Source organism: Callithrix jacchus, chromosome 13 (assembly GCF_049354715.1).
Source record: "Callithrix jacchus isolate 240 chromosome 13, calJac240_pri, whole genome shotgun sequence".
In the NCBI taxonomy this organism is placed as follows: domain Eukaryota; kingdom Metazoa; phylum Chordata; class Mammalia; order Primates; family Cebidae; genus Callithrix; species Callithrix jacchus.
Window position 1 is genome coordinate 3356849 of NC_133514.1, and position 13278 is coordinate 3370126.

The window sequence follows — 13278 nt, forward strand, 5'->3', positions numbered from 1 at the left end:
AACTTTATAATACGGAGAAGGTGCTTGTGACTAAATGGTGAGTGTGAGCGCGCGTGATGCCCGGGAGTGCAGGCACCCTGGGCTTGGCGCCCAGCCGGGTGGAAAAACGATCGCAGAGTGGAAATGCGCGGCGGGGCCGTCCACGCTCCTGTGGGAACCGCGGGGCGCCGGCACGGGCACGCGCACGCTCTCACGGGCTCGCCCATTCTCGGGGACGCGCGTCTTCAGGACACGCGAACGCCTCAAGGCCCTCCGGGGAAGAGCTGGACCGACGTCGTCACCCGCCTCGCAAGCCTAAATCTCGGGGCCTCATCTGCATCTCCGGGCGATGGCAGAGGTCGCGGGCACCGACTCTGCCCATTCCTGTCCACCGGAGCTCCGCCCCGCGCCTCCGCGCCCGGTACTCCAGACTCGCGCGGATGGAGGGGCGGTGCCTACTACGCAGGCGCACTCTGCGAGTGTCGGGACCCTGCCGCAACACTGCCACGCGGATTCACGCTGGCCAATCAGCGGGGCGAAGGGCGGGGCTTCCCCGCAGCGCGCCGACAGGCGGCGGCCCACTTCCGGCAATAATCGCCGCGTCGCCGTCAGGTGCGGGCGCAGGCCACCGGCGCGCCAGGTGGGCACTGGGGGCCCCGGGCACGCTAGTTAGGTACTGGCTGCCGCGGGCGCGTCAGGTGGGGACGGGGTCGGCGGGAGCGTCAGGTGAAGACTGGGGGCCGCTGGCGCGTCTGGTGGGGACTGCGATCCCTGGGCTCGTCAGGTGGGGTCGGGGGTCAGCTGGCGCGTCAGGTGGGGTCGGGGGGGCTGCAGGCGGGTGTAGAGGGTCTGGGAGCCGTGGGCGCGTCAGGTGGGGTCGGGGGGCTGCAGGCGGGTGTAGAGGGTCTGGGAGCCGTGGGCGCGTCAGGTGGGGTCGGGGGGGCTGCAGGCGGGTGTAGAGGGTCTGGGAGCCGTGGGCGCGTCAGGTGGGGTCGAGGGGGCTGCAGGCGGGTGTAGAGGGTCTGGGAGCCGTGGGCGCGTCAGGTGGGGTCGGGGGGGCTGCAGGCGGGTGTAGAGGGTCTGGGAGCCGTGGGCGCGTCAGGTGGGGTCGGGGGGGCCGCAGACGGGTGTAGAGGGTCTGGGAGCCGTGGGCGCGTCAGGTGGGGTCGGGGGGGCTGCAGGCGGGTGTAGAGGGTCTGGGAGCCGTGGGCGCGTCAGGTGGGGTCGGGGGGGCTGCAGGCGGGTGTAGAGGGTCTGGGAGCCGTGGGCGCGTCAGGTGGGGTCGGGGGGGCCGCAGACGGGTGTAGAGGGTCTGGGAGCCGTGGGCGCGTCAGGTGGGGTCGGGGGGGCTGCAGGCGGGTGTAGAGGGTCTGGGAGCCGTGGGCGAGTCAGGTGGGCAGGAGGGCCGCCCAAAGGTGCACCGCGTCTCCGCCGCCGCCGCCTCTGCCCACCATCTGCGACCTCTTCCCGCCCCTCTGGCAGGCCCGAGCTTGTGTCCGCCTCGCTGAACCAGGTATTCGGGGACTCCTGCCCGCGTTTGCTCTCTGGCCTGGCCCTTGCGTCTTCGCTGGTGGAAGCCTGCCCGGGTGTGACCCCGCATTTCTCCATGCCACTCTGCCCCATCTGCTGCTTACCTTCTTACTCCTTCCCCACTCGTGGTCTGTGGCTCTGACTCGGGCTTCTCCTTCCCATGCTTATTTTTCTTGCAGCAGACACTTAGGAATTTTGCATCCTTCCGTCACAGTAAGCTCAATTTGACCTTCTTCTCAGATTACATCTCTATCCTTGGGCCTATTCAAACTCATTTTGAAAACAGAATCTGGAGAACCGTTTCTTCCCGTATAAAGCTGTCTCTTGCCGCCTCCAAATCCTTACCCTCAGGCCCTAATCAGAAAAGACGTTTACTCTTTCATATTCTGTTTTCTCCTCATCTTTACATGTTTTTCTTTTCCACGAGGAATCTGTGATTTTCTCAGTCCTTCTTAGAGTAAATCTTATTTCTGACTCTTGGCCCTCAGTTTGCCATTTTTTCATGTCCTTCCTGGATCAAATTTGTCCGCACTTAAGAGCAAAACAAATAGTGAAACACATGCGGTTTTTTAAAATGGATTGGAGTTTTCTTTTCTGTCTTGTTTTCCTTGTCTTCGTGCCTTTATATTAAGATCCATCATTACTTGAGATCATATTAGTGATATGCAATAGACAGTAAAAAACATTTAAAAAACAGCTTATAATTAAATGGCATCTGTTTTAACAGAGTTTTCAGGAAGTGTTATTATAAATATATAGTGGTTAGGAGCATGAATCCTGGAGTGAGACTCCATCATTTTGAATCCCAGCTCCACTAAACTCTTTGCCTCAGTGTCGTCATCTATAAAATAGATAATTAAACGTATAAACAAGAATAATGTTTTCTACCTTTGGGGACACTGTGAGGATTAAATAAGACAATATACATAGATTGTTTAGAGTAATGCCTAGACTATAGTAAGCTCTAATGAATGTTGGCCATTATCATTGTTAGGAAAGAATATCCTTGGTGAAGGAAAGACCTTTTTTTGTTCCGATTCTCTCATGCCAAAAGTTTCCACCAGCAAGTGAACTTCATGAAATCCTTTTCTACTGAAGTAACCCACCCACATGTCCTACCACTTCAAATGGAAATTAAGGGAGAATTTAAAATAGTTCATCATTGTAGGCTCTCTGAAATAAGTTGGCATAAAATCTGCTTAAAATTTGCAAATTATACAAGCTATACCCTTTGAGTGTTGCTCTTAAAAATTTACTAATTTTCAGGAGTAATTTCTAGTTTTTTTGTATTTGCAAATTCTCAGAACAAAGATAATTTTAATTAAAATAAGTGTATACAGCCCTAGCAATTCACATTTTTTTTAGCCGAACAAATAAATTCCCATTAAAAACAGTGGGCCTTCATCATTCTATACAACTTTAGTAATATTGTTTACTGATCTACAAACTCAGATGCCTCAGATTGGGAGTATTTTTGAAAACTTGAGATCCAGACCCCAGACCTTTTAAATGGCAACTTGTCTTTCTTTTGTTATTATTATTATTTTTAAATAAATAATAATCCAGAGTTTGTGCTTTAGTTCATGAACTGTATAGATTATGCTTTAAGATAAAACTTCATTGTGATCCAAAGAGCATACCATGACAAATCTGTGAAGTACACACATCTTCAGAGAAACAAGTCTTTTCCTCTGTGTTGGAGATAAAACCCTTGGGCATGGACTGTTTTTTATTTCCATGGTTCATTAGCTGCATCTCATTCCTTTCAACTCTTACAAAATCAAACTTAGCAGCTAAGAAATTCAGACCAAACTATTCATTTCTCACTGAGTTACTAAAATGACTTATCTGTAGAGTTTAGGTAGTTGTAAAACAATTGGTTATATTAATGGAAACACCAGACAGGCTTTTTATGTAAATGTTAAGGGGATTGTTTGTGAAACTGGAAGATAAGTGTATTAAATGATGAGTGGGCTTAGTGTCTAAATAGATAATTACAATGTTTGTGTCTCATCAAGTTTTAAAATATTTTGTTAGCTGAGGATACCAGGGTATACATTAGACAGTCATCTAGTTAAAGTTCTGTTGGTAAAAATGTTTGTTGCCTAGTTGTGTTTTTCTGTCTCCGTGTTTTTCATTTGATCTATCCTACAAGTCCTAGAAAATTATTATTCCAAAACAACACTGTTCATACTGATCTATTGCTGAAAAACTTTTAATTACTTACAGAATAAAGTCTAAACGCCTTTGATATTCTATTTGGCTTCTAGTCACTTTTCCAGCTTATGTACCAATCCTCCCGTAAACTTTCTCCATTTTATCCAACCTTTTCTGCTTATTTTTCTCAAATTGTCACATACTTTTTGACCTTTATGCTTACTCACCCACCATTCCTGTGATTGATATTTTTTAAGATCTAACCATGTGTTAGGGCCAAGATCAAGTCCTAGTTTCTCCTCGGAGCTTTCCCAGCTGATTTGTTTTCTGCTCAAATTCATTTTGGTTGTTCTCTCTTTACAGGTTACAAAACTGTACATATATATATGTATGTATACATGCACACACACATATCTACATGTAACATACTTTATTATATTACATATATATAGAATTTTTGTGTGTGTGTGTTGCTGCTGTTCTTTTTTAGTTCCTTAGCTAAATCACACACTCTTGAGGGCAGGAACACCTAACATAATAACATTTAGTTGGTGCTTAAATGTTTATCATTGAAGTAATCCTGTATTTGGTTTGATAGCAGTGTTTTTTAGGATTATCCACTTGATCTTTTTTAAAACATAGATTTCTGAATTCACAATTTCAGGTTGATATTGAGAGAGAATTTGACAGTTATCAGAGATGTTCCTAGCAGCTATTTTTCAGTTGTATATGTTTTATGAGACTCAAGGTGCCACTTCTAACAGTCACCTGCTGCTTCATGGTCTCTGCCGCCTTTGGTGGAAATGTTCTTGAAGATCATAAAATCAGCTGTATGCTATTAGAGACAGTCTTAGATAACTCCAGATTTACTGAACATGGGCAGTGAGTTTTGCATGTCAGGATTTTCAGTAGTTGTGAAGCAGGTCTATGAGACAAGGTTTATCAAAATCATGCTGAAATTTAAGGAATATTTAAAGTATTTTCTAAAGCAAGAATTTAATCATTATGTGACTGAAAAAGATATGTTCTGACTCTAAGTCAGTTTAGCAAGGTTTTCAGATTCTCTTTATGAAAAGATTATTTCATTATACATTTCCTACACCATCAGGAATTAAGCATCTGTGGTTGATCCAGGAATATTGTTGAAGTCAGTGTAATTTCCTTACCTTTTTTTTTTTTTTTTTTTTGGCTCTTCTAGGAGTGTGTAAGTGCCCATTTAATAGCTTGATTTTTGTTAATTATACTAAATATCGTTGGAAGGCGGTATTTGGAGATGTTCATCTCTCATTTATTCTCCATGATGTAAATATTTTACATTGTTCTCTATGATAAAAATATTCTACATTATGAAATACTCTTTTAAGTCTGTTTTGGACATGAAATTAGAGTAACACATTACAGAAACCACTCTTGCTTGAGTAATTCAGCTACCTTTCTGTAGCTAAATTCAATGTATATTTTCAACTCTTGCCATGCTTGGCTTTTTTATAACATTTTAGTCTTTATTGATTCTTTCTTTCTTGAAATACATGTTTCTCCTGACTTCCTACTTCTCCTTCTACCTCTTTGGCACTTCCTTTTCAGTTTTCCTTCTTGGCTCATCTTCATCTGCTGGTCCCTTAAATGGCGATATTTCTTAGGGTTTTTTTCTTGGCTCTCTTGATTTTTCACTCCTTTCTTCCAGGTGACCCTCACCCAATCTGTTCTCCCAGTGTGATACACAGTTCTTTGTAAACCACAAATCTGAGTTACTTACCAGCTTACATCCTTTGTTTGACCCCTCATTTCCCTCAGAATAACCTCTAGCTCCTCTGACCTGATCTGGCCTTAAATGACTTCTCTATCCTTAATTCTGGCCCACTCCCTCTCATCTGTTCTAAGCTTCAACCAAATTGAACTACTTAGAGTTGCTGAACATGAATACATTTCATTTTTGGTATCTCCTAACTTCTGGCAAAGAGAGAATACTTGTTTGGGATAATATTCCCTATTCCACGCTCCCTGACTCCTGCTTGTTTTTCAGGTATGAGCTTGGATGTCACCTCTGGCAAACCTTTCATGACATATGCAGTACTGGGCCAGTAATACCACCTGTACTAACTCCACTTTATTACTTTAGTGCAACCAAAGTACTATGTTATTGTTGCTATTTATCACTAATGTCCAGCCAACATTGAAGTAATGAGCAGACTTTTAAATGTTAAGAACTTTAGTATTTAAAATTAATGAATAAATGTTCTAAGTGAAAAGAAACTTTTATGAATTATATATGCTTTTTAACATAAATTAACTTTTTAATAGGAGAACTATGCCATTTTTGGGTCAGGACTGGAGATCTCCTGGATGGAGTTGGATTAAAACAGAAGATGGCTGGAAGAGATGTGAATCCTGTAGTCAGAAACTTGAAAGAGAGAATAACCATTGTAACATCAGTCACAGCATGTAAGTTACAGCTGAGCAGAACCATGTCATTTGCCAGTTTACATATATGGCCTTATCTATTTTTGAAGTCCCTGCAAAGGTCCATAACTTTTGAGACTTGCCCACCCAGAAGGCTGGTGTGAAGAAACAATTTATTTAACTGAAAAATGAGGCTAGTAGATTGCCTAATATCCATACATAGATGCTTTTTTCTTTTTTTAATTTACAACATTTAATCCTCACAGTAATCTGAGAGAGAGGTATTATTATTAACCCCACATTATAGCTGAGGAACCTGAAGAAATTAAAATACACAGGTTTGGTGGCATATGTCAGAGATGTAGTGATAGTGGCTTATACAAGACAAATCAGATTTTTTCCCTTGAAAGCCTGAGTTGGCATGATGAGTTTGCTCATAAAATTGTCAAGGGGCCAAGCACAGTCTTGTTGCTCTGCCATCCTGAGAGGGTAGCCTTATCTGTACGGCCCAAAAGGGTGTATTAGCTGCCACTTTTGCGCTCCAGGCTGACGGGTAGGTGGGGTTGGTGAGACACAACCTGTGCTTCGGTGGCACAGCCCAAAAGTTAACATGCATCACGTTGCCCACACCTTGCTGGCTAGAGCACCTAGTGCAAGGGAGGCTAGGGGTTAGCCATGTGTCTAGATAAAAACCAGAGACTGCATGAGTACAGAAGCAGGGAAGGTGGCTATTGTATCATGACTGTAGTGTCTACCACAGTGGTGTTTGAGAATTTGGAGGGCTAGGAAGGTCTTGAGGTAGCCTCTGGAATGGCATGGGTCTAGTCATTTATTGTATATCATTTTACATTTGTGTAATTATCAACTGTGTGTTTGATGGGCCATATGTTTTTCTGACAGAAGTTTAGTAACTTTAGACCAGAGACTGATTTTTGCAGTCTTTGAAGCAGAAATTAATTTTCTATTTTTAGTTATAGTGAGGATAACTCATAATAATTGTTAAACTTATATTGTGGCAGTTCTTTGCCACTCTAAGATTTATTTAATGTTGATGGCTGTAAAACGTATTGAAGGCTTATAATTATGCTGTTGATATTGGATAATGTTATACATTATGCATTTGCTAGTTCATTATTATAATTTTTATAGCAAATTTTTTACATTTAAAGGTGATTGGCCATATCTAGAAATGTTAGGCGTCTCACATTTACTCCCAATAGTCGTCACTATTAAATGTGGTGACTATTGGGAGTAAATGTGAGACGCCTAACATTTTAGGATAGGGAAATATGTTACAGTTTTAAAAAGCTGTAATGGTTGAAGTACGGTGTTATGCTGCATCTGCAGTAAGGAATTTATGTGAATTTGTTTTTTTTCCTTATATATTTTTTTTCCCATCATCTCAAACACATTTTAAATGTCCGAGAATTATTATTTTTTCTCTGCACACATAGAACTAGAAAATACAGTAGAAATTTTTTTTCTTAGCTCCCTGTCTCTCTTTTCCCTTCCCCCAAACTTAACCCGTACGTCCACCGCTTTGAACCAGTGGCTGCTAATACAAGCATCCCTGCGCAAAACGGTTTTATGTGGGCAACCCTGTGGAGCACAGTGCGTCAGAATTAGTCAGCACCACCCCTTTACCCCACCTAGTTGCTTTGCAGTACTGGGACCCCCTCTTTCCTACTCTGCTATTTTGTTTATCTTACTTTGACTTGTGTCGGTTCCTGCCAAAATGCAAATTCAAACCTGTGGTAGAGGCTGTTGGTGACCTGAAACAGCAGCAGATGTTTAATATCCTTTCTCTGGAAGGAAAAGCCATTAACTTTTTACCAAAAATTGATTTTAAAAAGATGAGATGATATGTAACCACCATTTTAAATCACTATATAAATGGCCTTCTCTTTTTGCCACCTGTCTTTGAGAAACATAATACTCACAATTCTTTGATTTAAGGTGGGCTTTCTAAACTTAGAAAAAGAACTGTAGTAAAAATAATTTAGGTAATCAAGATTCTATATAACTTTGTTAATTTTCTTTTTTGTGAATGCGCGTGAAAACAGAAGGCCTTTAGTATCCGTCTGCTTACTTTTCAACTCTTTTTATTATTAAAAGTTTAGAGAACATAGGTAAGAAATTAAGCAATTCAACATAGTTGATCTGGGGGCAGCCTGCCAGTTCATACTCTGAATCCTTGATTAAGCTGCTCTTTCAAGCAACATTCATGATATTTCTGAAGTTTAAGTATAGTTTGATGGACAGAGAATTCATCTTGAACTCGACCTTAGGAAGCCTTTTATTAGGCTGTTGATTCAGAATAGAAGGTAGGTTGGGTGGGGTCCAGATTGAAGAGAGGACAGCTAGCTAAGGGTTTCAGTAGACAGGTGAGAAATGTTGAGTGCTGCCTATGGTAATGTCTGTACAGCTGGACAGAGGGTCAGGATCAGTAAAAGAGTGAGTGACAGATTGAGTGGACAAGCCAAAAGATTGTCCCTGAGAAGAACTCTGAGGGTTCAGCTGGGGAAATGGTGTAAGTAAATAATCTGGCTGGGTCTTCTCTCCAGCATAGTGTTGCTGCCACTCAGTTTTATGTCTGATGACAGAAATTGTATAATTTCCATAAAGGAAATATATTGAAGAAGGCTGTCTACTACATATCTTTAAGAATTTCTAACTTTTTCCATCAGATTTTGGTGTTATTATGGGCACTTTAATTGCCTATAGTTATTTCAGTGTAACTATAGGCACTGTAAAGGATATGTAAGCAGTTGCTCCTTGTCTTTTGTGAAGTTGACATTTGACAATGGAGTACGTAGTCAAACGTAACACATTCAGCTCAGTCTTGACAGAGATGCTTCTGGGGACTTTCTTTTGCATTGAATTTACTAAATTTTTTTTATTGTGTTCTTTTTATACCTCATAAAACATAATATTTTCTATCAAATTTGAATGTGTTAAAATTTATTTTGGTAATTTGGTTCTCAGTGGGCTTAGCAATGGGAGCCATAATAAATTTAAGGCTTTACCAAAATTATCTTCAACTCTGATAGTTCCCGGGATATCCCAAGATAATGGAATTCTATAAAAAGCATTTTTAAATTGTACATCCCCCAAGGAAACAAGATAAAAGCTGCAATTTGGTTCTTTTATAAGAATGTGAAAATTGTCTCTGGTTACCATGAGGGTTAGAGAATTCAGGGGATCCTTCTGGCCCTTGAAATAAAAAGTCACCGTACCTAGGTGAGGAGACATCCTGTATCCATTTATTTCAGTAAAATCCTTGTTAGCACAGTGACATTTTCCCCTTAGGATCTTTAGAATATTGTTACAGTTTTCAGTAAAAATCCAGATGGCCTTCCTTATAGTCTTTCATTCAGTGACTGGGAAGAAAAAGAAAATTAGTTTCAGTATCAGATTCAGCACTAACTATTTCAAGCAATATTTGTTGTTAATGCTTCTTAAATTAATGATTTTCCTGTATTTTAAACTCTTGTCTCTGACTTTAATATTATCTCTCCTCCAGATTTGTGGGTTTTGTTAATTATAAAGGAGCATATGCTCATTATGAATGAACAACAACAAAAAATTTATGCAGTCCTGAAGCATAGAACATGAAGAGTGAAGTTCCCCTTTTCTAGCTCAGATCCTGTTCTGCACAGTCACCTCCTGCATAGTCATGCTCACCAGATTTTAGAGTCTGCAGAGAATCACAGTCATTTTCTCCACCCCAATCCCTGCTGTTGCCTGGTGGTTTCAGTGTCCACCTGTGGGACTTAGAGCCTCTGGCCTTGATACTGTCCTCTTTGTTCCTAGGCTCTTCTTCCCTCCTCTCCTCCTCTTTGTCTCAGCCACCCACTCCCATGGTCTAAAACCATGAATTCGGGCATCTCCGTCCTTAAGCATAATCTTTCCATCTTCCAGATTTCCTGACTACCACCTCAACTGTTTATTTTTTTCTATCCTGTCAACCATCTTTTTTTCATGTCTTCTTTTGTCCAGCTTATATTTCATGGTCCATTGTTTCAGTAACACTCTTGCCAATACCCTAAAGTCCATCGCAGTCTTTTTCTTAAAAAAACACACTCAAATGGCAGATTCACAACCCTAAATGAACCAACATATGAGCAGCTAAGAAATGTAAGAAAGAAGATTGATACCAGAGTACACAGTGGGGACATCACCCACTCACTCACTCTTTTTCTCCTGAATTCATTCTCCCATTGCTTGCTCCTCCTTGTTCACCCACTCATTTGTTTGCTCTTTTCACTTGCTCACTCATTTATTCTTTGACTCAGTCCACAAACTGATGTTTCTTGGTCATCTGCCATGTGCCTGTAGGGCCCCCATGCAGCCCATAGTCCCACTGTGTTTGTTTGGTTGGCCTGCTCTAATGCTCTTTGTGTTATCAATATTTTAAACCTCCTTCACTCTACTCTGACTTCTGGCTCCCTACACACCTCCTTCCCCATCTTTTCAAAACATCCGCATCTCTTGTTTCCCCGGGAAATCCTGAGCTATCAGACTTTTTCTCACAACCTTAAGTGGATTAAAATTTTCGTCTTTATTAACTTTATTCTGAATATTTTTTTTTTTTTCCAGAACTGAGATGTTCTGACCAGAGGCTCGCTTTTCATTAATTATCTCACAGGGAACAGTAAGTGTGTTGTCCTTTGCCTGTTGATTATCCCCAGGGGTAGAGTTGTAGGGATTTTTCCTACATGAGTGGTAGGGGCTTTACTCTGCTAATGATGGGAAGGACCAAGCTTCCCCTACCCCTCCAGAAAGGATTTCCTTGGGAAACGGAGTTGTCCGGGGTCCTACCTCTACCCCTTTGTTGGGTAGATAAATTCTACCCAAGAGCCAGACTTAGAGATGTCTTTGGTCTTGTTATTACACATACTGTTACACCTATTTAGTCCCAATGTATTAAGCATTTACTATGTGCTGTGATGTCAGGATACATCAATAAATGAAACATGAAAACCCAAGTCTGATGGAGCTTGCATTCTGGTGAAACAGACAGGCAATAGACAAGATGATTTCCATAGTGTAGTAAGTGTGATCATATGTGGGAGATAAGAAATGCTAAGGATGGATGATGTTAGAGGAAGATCTACAGAGAGTGGCCTCTAAGAAAGCATCTGTGGAAGGAAACCTTAGGCAATGAGAGCACGATGAATGGATGTCTGAGGGCAGGCCCCCCCTGGCAGGGAAAGAAAAAGTGCAAAGGCCTCAAGGCAGGAATACATCTGGCATATTCAGGGACAGCGGAGTTTCAGCATGGGTGAGGGGAGCCCAGAAGCGGGGCCAGTAGGAGACTAGATTGCAGCCTGACTGGGTCCCAGCTGTGAAGTACCTTTTGTCATAGTAAGGACTTGGGCTTTTCTGAGTGAAGTGGGGAGTCACGGTTTTGAGCAGAGGAGTGATTTGATCAGGCCTATGCTTTAATTGGAGTATTGTGGCTATTGTGTTAACAGATTTCCAAGAGGCAGGACAAAGCAAGTGGACCAGTTCTGAAGAGGCCTGGGTTAACCCACATGGGAAATGATTATGGCTTGGAGAGGAAGGAGGTGGTCAGTGAGGAAGGGCTCAAATCCTGTGTGTGTTCTGCAGGTGGAACTGACACATAGAATGTGTACAGTGCAGTAAGAAGGGTGAGGGTTTCCCACGTTTCATTATTTCTGATGGAGTAGCATGGGTCATTTTTGAATATCGCTTTGCATACTTGTATGAATATTTATGAAGTCTCAGTTCCTAATAGAATTGTATATTTAAAATTCTAGTATTGCCACATTACCTTCCACAACTTTGTACCAGTTTATACTCTGAACAGTATTGTATACAAATTCCCATTACTTCATACTTCAGCCAAGATGTGTGTGTGTCAGTGCAGGTTATACACTGCATAAGGGGAGGGTTTCATGAGGGGATAATGGCTGAAATGCATATGAGTGCCTTGTGTAGACTGCATGTGTGTCTTCATCTGAAGGGGCTGTCAGCTCCCATGCCATCTGCTCTTTGGGGACAATGCACAAGATGTTTACAGCAACCTTGTCTTTATGATTACTTTACCTTGTTTTGATCTTTATCAGTTTAACAGGCGAAAAACATTCGTCATTTTATTTCTTTTTTTTCTTTTTAGACAGAGCCTTGCTCTGTTGCCCAGGCTAGAGTGCAGAGGCTCCATCTCGGCTCACTGCAGCCTCCACCTCTCTGGGTCAAGAGGTTCTCCTGGAGGACTCAGCTGAGTAACTGGGACTACAGGTGCCTGCCACCACTCCCGGCTCATTCGTATATTTTTACTAGAGATGGGGTTTCACCATGTTGGCCAGGATGGTCTCGATCTCTTGATCTCGTGATCCACCCACTTTGCCCTCCCAAAGTGCTGGGAAATAAGCTGCGCCCGGCTTATTTATTAAGTAAGAGAACTGTTTTAAAAGAAATTACATTTCCCCTGTTTACATTTATAAAGCATTGAGAAGATGATAAGAATAGTTAATTTACAAAATACTAGGATACACAATGCAAAAATGAGAAAAAGCAAAGTTTTTTCAACCAGCATAGTTCAATTGGGAAGGGAAAGATTTTTCAACTGGACAAACGTGAGAGAAAATGAATCTCTACTAGTAACTCCTACTGTATACATAGCATTAACTTTAGATGAATTGTAGAATGAATTGTAAAAGCTGAAACTGTAAAGTTTTAAGAAGAAAACAATATTTTCACAATGTAGAGTAGGCAGATTACTTACCACAGAAAAAAACCACAAACTGAATGAAAAAAAAAACTGAATTTTTCTGTAATAAAAACTTCATATCTCAAGTCGTCATTAGAAAGGCAGAGCAACAGCTGGGTGTGGTGGCTCACACTTGTAATCCCAGCACTTTGGGAGGCAAAGGTGGGTGGAGCATCTGAAGTCAGGAGTTCAAGACTGGCCTGGCCAATGTTGCGAAACTTCGTCTCTACTAAAAATACAAAAAAAATTAGCCAGATGTGGTGATAGATGCTTGTAATCCCAGCTACTCGGGAAGCTGACTCAGGAGAATCACTTCAACCTGGGAGGCCGAGGTTGAAGTGGGCCGAGATCGTGTCATTGCACTCCAGCCTGGGCAGCAAGAGTGAGACTCCTCAAAAAAAGAAAAAGAAAAGAGAATAAGATTTACTATAAAATACAAAACCACCACAATCAAGAGAGTGTGGCATGTGGTAATG

At 42.0% G+C, this 13278-nt stretch overlaps 1 protein-coding gene across 10 annotated transcripts in view; it reads left to right on the forward strand.

Annotated features, from left to right (window-relative positions):
- The first annotated feature begins 534 nt into the window (after nt 1-534).
- Nucleotides 535-13278, forward strand: part of FBXO25 (F-box protein 25) — a 75991-nt gene continuing 63247 nt past the window's right edge. For 5 of the 10 annotated variants that reach the window (XR_004732567.3, XR_004732568.3, XR_013525414.1 and 2 more), the window contains exons 1-2: nt 535-619; nt 5968-6108. Coding sequence is in view for 4 of the 10 variants with exons in the window: in XM_008978986.6 (XP_008977234.4) it covers nt 5975-6108 (134 nt within the window). In the remaining 6 variants the exon portion in view is untranslated. Of the gene's footprint in view, nt 706-1461; nt 1493-5967; nt 6109-13278 lie in introns of all 10 variants that reach the window. The other 5 variants (XR_013525417.1, XR_013525415.1, XM_035269806.3 and 2 more) reach the window with 2 other exon arrangements.